The 8,348-nt window shown below is 42.5% G+C and overlaps 1 protein-coding gene across 1 annotated transcript; it reads right to left on the bottom strand.

Moving 5' to 3' along the window:
* Positions 1 to 206: 206 nt before the first annotated feature.
* fzd10 (frizzled class receptor 10) lies at positions 207 to 3,480 on the bottom strand. The gene has a single exon (XM_078250175.1). The coding sequence runs from the start codon at positions 2,732 to 2,734 to the stop codon at positions 968 to 970; it is 1,767 nt and encodes a 588-aa protein (XP_078106301.1). The 5' UTR covers positions 2,735 to 3,480; the 3' UTR covers positions 207 to 967.
* Positions 3,481 to 8,348: the final 4,868 nt, after the last annotated feature.

The raw sequence follows: 8,348 nt of genomic DNA, 5'->3' as shown, positions 1-8,348 counted from the left end.
AACCCAGCTCTGACATACCATCACATTAACAAATGACGGTGAATGATTTCGATTTTTATGATGTATTAAAATGACGGCTGCGAACTGAACTGAACAATAGCGAGAAGCACATGTGCTGCAATAGTAAAATAAATAAGACAACACCAGCTTTATGCGGCTGTATGACAATGAGAGGGAAGAACAACACAGTTGCAAAACACAATTCGGGCTTTTTACGACATTCAAAACTAGAACGTTTTATTAATTTTTCTATAAAATCTGATGTTTTTAGAAATATATACAAATGTTCCCTTGTGCTATAAAACAGCAAAGAAAAAAAAAAAGGAAAACAAATGTTTTACAACGTAAACGTGTACAAATAACTTCTCAATAACGAGTGCTTGATTAATTTATGGCATGGATTTGCCTCACAATGGGCAGTTCAGAAGGTCTTGAGCGCTTTTAAACAGCTGCTCTCACTCCAGTTCAAACATATACATATATATGACACTGCCTCCATTTCCATTAAAAAGCCTTGAAACACAACACTCATCTCTCGAACCAATTTCCTCCATTGTCTGTGGTATACTTTCATTGTCTGTAATCTGTCACTAACAGTACAAGTGTCTTTTATTTGCCTGTAAGGAAAACATCTATTGCACATTATTCAAGTGACCCCATGGCACATCCAAATGGTTTATTCCACTCTTTTTGTCTGGGGGACAATACGATTTTTTTTCTCTCTACCAAGTTCCTCAGTTGGATAAGTGAATCCAGGAGTAGCAGATTTTCTCTCAAACAAAGGCAGCTCTATTTGCATGAGATGGCTCAAGACACAAAAAAAAAAACACGTTGCATTATCGTCAACGCAGTTTGCATAAATAAAACATGAACCTTGATTTTTTTTTTTGATGGCACTCTGATTACAAAGTCTCATTAAGTAAGGGCTTTACAAGTATGTTTTGGGTTTATACAAAAAAGAGCCAGCTCATACACATGTTGGAGGGGGCCGTGTAGGCTCATATTTAGTACTGTGCCCTTTGAGAGATGGGTGAGGTTTTATGTAAGGCCTGCTGCTGGTAAACACACTGGCAGCCTTCCTCCTCGTCCTCTTCTTTAGCTTCCTGCTGAACACGTTCTGCCATGACTGCAGTGTCTTTGAGGTCCAGATCCACATGCCGCTAGTGATGCCCACCACCAGCAACATGAAAATCTTCACCATGAAGATCTCAACAGCCGGGATGGAAGTCTTCATGACGCACTCGTCTGACTCTGGCCTGCTGCTGTCCACGCACTTCTGCTCCGCTGCCAGGATGCGCCAGTAGTCCATGTTGAGCCTCTCGTAGAAATAGCAGGCGATGACGCAGGTGGCCGGGACAGTGTAGAGCACGGAGAAGACCCCGATGCGAACCATCAACTTCTCCAGCTTGTCCGTGTTCTCGCCCTCTGTTTTCATTATCTTACGAATGTGGAAGAGGGCCACGAAGCCAGACAGCAGGAAGGAAGTGCCAATAATAAGGTAGCAGGAGAGAGGAATAAGCACAAAGCCTGTGAGAGCTTTGACGTCCATGCTGCCCACGTAGCAGACGCCCGTCAGCTCGTCCCCGGCAACCTTCCTCATCACCAGGATCATGATGGTCTTCACGGCCGGGATGGCCCATGCCGCCAGGTGGAAGTAGCTGCTGTTGGCCTCAATGGCCTCATGACCCCACTTCTTCCCCGCAGCCAGGAACCATGTGAGAGTCAGGATAACCCACCAGAGGGAGCTGGCCATGCCAAAATAATACAGGATGAGAAACACAATGGTGCAGCCGGTGCTCTCCAGACCCTCCTGGATAATATACTGCACCCCATTGTCTCGGTCACAGGCTATTCTGTCAGCTCCCACAACAAGTCTGATGAGGTAGCCCACCGAGTAAACACAGTAGGACATGGAGAGGAAAATAATCGGCCTCTCAGGGTATTTGAACCGCTGCGGGTCTATGAGGAAAGTGAGCACAGTGAAGGCGCTGGAGACAAAGCAGAGGATGGACCAGATGGCTATCCACACCAGAGAGAACTGCTTGTCTCCTTGACTCCAGTATACGTCCACTTTGGGGTAACATTTTGGGGCACAGGACTCACTTTTCTCCACAAAGTGAAACTTGCCAGGATTGCTGCACGTCTGCCTGTTGCTGCCGCTGTCCTTAGGATGCAGGTCCTGTCCGTTTAGAGGCCGCTGGGGCCTGAAATCTGGAGGCTGGGTGTGGGAGACTTTAGGAGGCTCGTCTGAGCCGTTGTTGGGCGCCTCCATGCAGAGGTTGTTTGGGTCGTTTTTGGTCGGCAGCCGGGAGCAGTCCAGAGAGTCCGGCCAGGGGAAGTTAAATTGTTCCAAGATGGGAGAGCATTTCAGCTTGACCTGCTCACACATGACTCTACATGCTGGGATGGGGTTGGACACCTGCTCCGTGCACATGGGAGCGTACAGTGAACACAGGAAAAATTTGAGGTGACTGTGGCATCCAAACTGTATCAGCGTGGCAAACTCCTGCAGCTTTATCGCTGCCTCCTTTTGGTCATCATGGCCCATTAGATTTGGCATGCGTGTCATATTGTAGCCAATGTCTTTACACTGGGGGATGCTGATGTGTTGACATCTCCCCTCTCCAGACCAGTCGGGGTCTATTGAGCTAATGGCTGAACCCCCACCACTCCACAGGACCAGCAGCACATAGACGAGGCTCGGTTTAACAGTTGAACGCATTCTCCCTTTCATGATTAAAGAAAAACGAAATAGGCCAAATGTTTCACCACTACCACAACACACGTTTTTCTCATTCAAAAAAGTCAGTGGTGAAACCCGGCTGGTGTTTGTGTGTCGGATCAATGTGGAGGGAGAAAAAAAAACTTACAGAACTATCCGCTGCAAGACCATCGTTTCCTCATTTTAGGCTCGCAGAGTTCAATAAAAACATAAACCCCGAAGTGGTCCAAACATGTTTTCTCGCTGGAAGTCGCGTGCGTTCAGGTCCATGCTTTCAAGCGTTCTCAGTTTGGAGCTGAAGTGTTGGAGCTACTTTCAGCCTCTCTCTCTCTCTCTCTCTCTTGCACCGTGCAGTTCGGTCTACTGGGAGTAAACGAGAGCGCTAATGTGTTCCGATTCGTTTCATACTTCTTTCCAAAAAACTCTCACTCATCCGTCCTCACGTTTCATGTCACTTCCCCCCCCACCACCCCACCCCTACCTCCGGAGTATCTGTCTGTGCAGCGGAGCGATTTCAGTCCTTGTACGACAACTTGGGAAAAGCAACACAATAATTGTCCTCCAGTCTATTTATGCGGCGGGGACGGCTGCTCACAAGGCACCTGAAACAATGAATCAGTCAGCAAAATAAGTCAAATAAATATCCTCGGTGATAACAAGAAATGTGTCCCAGAAACTGCAGGATTTTGCTCCTCCCTGCAGCAGGCAATTGATGCGTTTGGTGGCAGCGCTCGACTGAGCTGGTCGGAGCCTTCGTCCCGGTCTAACCTGCCAAAAGATCCGCCTTCAAAGACAGCTGCTTTGCATAAGAAAGATGACACTGACACGCGGATTATTTTCAAATCGTGCGGAACAGCTTGTTCATTACAGCAGTTTCAAAGGGCTCGCAGCAAACTTCCTTCTCTCTGTTTGTTTGTGCTCAACCGCAAACTTCAACTTTAGGTACAACAGGACACATGTTTTTATGAGAATCCCCAAAATGTTGCGTAATACGGCTCACAGGCGCACCATAACCCGAGCTTTGGTTACAACTGATTTTAACTGTGCATATGTGATGTGACTGCAGGGCAAGTTTTTAAAAAAAACAAACATATTTTTCCCTCTTCCATTGCTTTCCCTTGTGAAATAAGTTTTAGAATGCATCCCACCTCCCCTAAATAGCATGTAGGCTATAGCCTAGAGAAATGACAGAACACATTCAGTTTTTACTGCTGCAATCTGCAGTTACACACCATTTTCTATATATTTGTATTATAGTTTTGGTCCAGTGCCGTACCTCTGATTTTGCATTAAGGGTGTAGCCAAACATAATCCAGATGTTTACTTAAACTAAGGAAATGCTTTAAACAATGAATGAGATAATCCATAAGAAAACTAATTTCATATAGTCCCATATAGTATAAACATAGACTAAACATACATGGGTCTAAGAACAGAGATGATGCTGTTCGACGTAAAGTAATGAAATATCTGTGTCTGTGTGTGTGTGTGTGTGTATGTGAATGATGTGCTTCGTGTTTGTGTAGCCTGTTCTCTTTCCATGTTCCATGGTGGAGAGGAGGCCGTGTGACTCAGGCTCCAGCTGTTTGGCAACACCTGGAAGCTGCTCGACATCCTCCTGTTCCCATCTTAGTCATATGCTATGTACACACTGCGTATAATTTTGTCATATGGATACGTCTATATTGTAAATGTATTATATTGGTCTATTCTGTACACACGTCATCTATTGCATGTCTGTTCTTCTTGGGAGAGGGAGCCCGCCTCAGTTGCTCTTTCTGAGGTTTCTTCCATTTAGTTTTCCCTTTAAAGGTTTTTGGGGGGAGTTTTTCCTTATCTGAAATGAGGGTCGAAAAGGAAAGAGGATGTCACGTGCTGTTTAGATTGTAAAGCCACCTGAGGCAAATTTGTCATTTGTTACATTGGGCTATATAAATACAATTGACTTGATCTGATACCACAATAAGTAAAAAAACAAATACTGTGTTACACGTAAAAATTGCACACAAAATGAAAAAAGTACAGAAGCATTAATAGCATATTATTCTTAAAGTATAAAAAGTAAAGTATTATGCAGAATGCCACCCTTCAGAGTATTACATTATGCTATGTTGTGTTATGGGAATTCTGTTTCTTGCATTAACATGTAAGCAGCATTTTCATGTTGCAGCTGGTCAAGTCGAGGTGGAGCTGATTCATATTTTTTTTATAGTTTACTCTATAAAAATGCGGCATGTTTTATTTGATGATACATGTTTTGTATGTAAAATCTGAACTGGCAAAGTGACCCGTAGCATCCATCAAATAAATGTAGTGGGCTAAAGAGTAAAATTCCCCCCCCTGAAATATAGTTCAAGTACAAAGTAGCACAAAATGGAAATATTCACATAAAGTACAGTACTTGAGTAAATGTAGTTACTTTGACATCTCCCTGTAGACTGACTGGAATCACCCATAGTGATTTTTTTGGTGTAGAAAAACTGAAAAATAATGATCAGAAACCATAGTCTTCAATAGCATGCGAGCAAATTGAATGCTCGTTTAGTTTATCATCAGTTTAAGATGAAAGTGATTGCATGCATGACTTATGTTGTAGGGCAGATTGCCCCTTTAAATAATTGTATATTGCTGATATACGGCATTTCATGTAATGTGTACACGCAGAAGCAGATGGGTTTACCACATCCTCTCACTCAATTCAGTTCAATTGAATATGCTTTATTCATTGCTCGATGCGAGTTTGCAAACAATATTCACACACATAACAAAAAGAAGAGAAGATAATGGATATAAAAAGTAAAAAAAAAAACAATGACTATATTCTGTTGACTAAGAGAGAGTTTGGCTGTCTGTATGAAAACATTCTTGAACGGACCAGGAACCACTCGTTGAGAAAGCGTCTAAGGCTGTTGATAAAAGCACATCCCTTTTTAGCATTCATTCGAATTTAGTTCAGTGTGTTCTGGCCAATATTCAATAACACCTTGCAGTAATATCCTATCTTTTTCAATAAAGGACGTAGTCCAGCAAATAAATAAGAAGGTGGAATTCCTTTTACAAATGCCAGCCTCAAGTGTTGACATTGTTCTATTGTCAAGCCCAGAGAAGCTAGCATTAGTAGCTCAGATACTGCTTAGCCTCTCTCACAGTGACATCTGTATTTGCACCAGATGTGGACAATTTTAGTACTTTCACCATTTTTCCGGGATGTTTATTTCTTTAGTTGTGTCACACTTTGAGAGCCATACATGAACTGTCCCAACAATCTACAATGTCTAACTTTGTTGGACCATATGAATCACAAATGCAACCTTAAATGCAACATTTTTGCGATATTTTACAATCCTGGGAGTTTAATGGGAATTTTCAATCACAGACACCTCTTTATATGCCCTCTGTAAACCCTTTATTATAATCACTGATTCTAATAGAGACTCTCACGCCACAGTGAATGTGATAATTATTAATAATAGCTGGCCTTACAGACACATTACAGTAAAAAGCAGTTTCATTCTTCACATCTTAATAAGCTGAAGTGTCTGTGGCACTGTGCTGCAGAGAATCTTTTGTGGGTGTGATTTACCATGTTGTGTAAGCTTGGTGATGAAACCTTCTCGGAGGAAGATATTTTTAATACATAAAATGAAGTCATTAATGATATTACTCAACAACATTCATAAAGCAATGTGTCCAATCAGTGATTATTGTTCTCCCGCTGAGAAAAAAGCCACAAACAACAGGGATAATTCACTTCAGCTTCCCCTCGTGGAAACGTTTTTTCTTTTGAGCTCATTTGTTATGATTGCACAGTGAATCAGTGGTTACTAATAAAGTGGAGTTTTTTGCATTTTCACCCATTTTCGTGAAGCCAATGGTGAAATGACCATCTCCCCATGAGTATGGATGTGTTACACTTACTCTATATGTGTTAGCCCTGTCCAGCAGATATCCTGTCTCTTGCATGGAATAGGCTCCAGACCCCTGTGACCCTGGACAGGATAAGTGCTTTAGAAAATGAATGAATGGATGTGCTTTTACTAGCCTGTTAAAGCGAAACAATTCCTGTAGAGAGCCGGCCTGCATAAGACACAGCACCAAAGTCACAGTGTGTCATAAAATAAACCGCATACAACGCATCAACACATAGACCGCTGCAATAAATGGCGCACGTAAACCCTGATGGTGCATTGTTGTTACAGTGAGTAACAACAATGTAACTCCATCTTGGTTTTATATTGCGTCGGTCTGTTCGTGGAGGAGCTGGGTGGCGTAACAGAAGAACAGGTTATGAGGCCTTTTACCTTTTTTTTATGTGTGAGATCCTCCAGACCTCACTCACATTACCTTGTAAAAAGTTTGTGGCGGTAAGATTTATACTCTAGCGCTGGCCGTGGTCTTCATCAAGGGTGAAATACTGATCACAAGTAAACAGGAGGGCTTTTAATAAGTTTTTACAAGAGTCACCAAAGTGCTTTTAGAAGTATTTCAGAAATGTGTTTGGGCAAGATGAGAAACCTGGCACCAGCGTGCCTAAATGGTTTAAGCACAGCATATCTTAGTGGTGGCATTTCAGCTGTTAGCGCTCAGTGTGTGGAGCAGGAGCATAAATATAGGGTATGAGTACACTTATGAACACAATACCCTCCTCATATGCAGCACATGTGCTTCTCAGATTCCACTTATCCAGCTGTTAACGTTTGAAGGGGCTTGGTCCGAATTTCAAAATGGCAAATGCTAATATGTTCCCAGTTTGTAAGCAATTATTTTAGCTGCCACGCTTACATTTTCCTGACGCGTACCATACTTTTAACCCAGCAGTATTTTTGTGTTGTGTTAAAATCACTTTAGTGGCAAATTCAGAATGATATGCAAAGCATTTTTCTTTGGCAAACAAAAAACGTGATGTGAAAGATAGGACTGGCAATCCCAGATGTAGTATATTCTGACCCCTCACAAAGACAAGGGCAACAGCTGACATGCGTGCTCTGTCCCTCCCTCTTCACTAGACCTTTATCATGTAGCTGATGTGTAGAAGAAGAACAAAAAGACACAAAAAAGTGTAGAAGAAGAACAAAAAGACATGACCGCTTTAATGTGAAGAATAATAATGTTATATCAATGTGTTTCCAGAGCCAGGGCCAGTTCTGTTCTGCTCTCCATTGACTGATCATTCAGCTTTTAGGAAACCTTGTCTGGCATATTTCAAAGCAAATATCTGCCCTTATTATCGCTGCCTTTGGTGTAATGAAGCCGACAAGCTAATACTGTCACACAGTCTAATAAGAAGACACAGTCTACTGGTTTGTTGTAATTCATCGCCTTTGTTCTGTTCTCGCTCCTGTCTTTTCCTCCTGCCTCCCACTCCTTCATGATTGTTTTGGTCATGATGATATGTCTTTGAAAATGAGAAGAAAAGGGGAGGAATCAGGCCTGTTCAGTCTTTAGCATCTGTAGCATCAGCAGCTACTGTCTCTTTCATGATTTTTTTTTTCTCCCTGTCTACCACCCCCTGTTTCATATACAGCCCCATTCTATAGATCATTCCTACTCACACAAGTGCATAACACACACATACACACACACACACACACACACACACACACACACACACACACACACACACACA

Source organism: Sander vitreus, chromosome 5, assembly GCF_031162955.1.
Source record: "Sander vitreus isolate 19-12246 chromosome 5, sanVit1, whole genome shotgun sequence".
NCBI classification, from domain to species: Eukaryota; Metazoa; Chordata; class Actinopteri; order Perciformes; family Percidae; genus Sander; species Sander vitreus.
The sequence above is the reverse complement of the archived record's forward strand: the minus strand, read 5'-3'. Positions and strand labels throughout refer to the sequence as shown.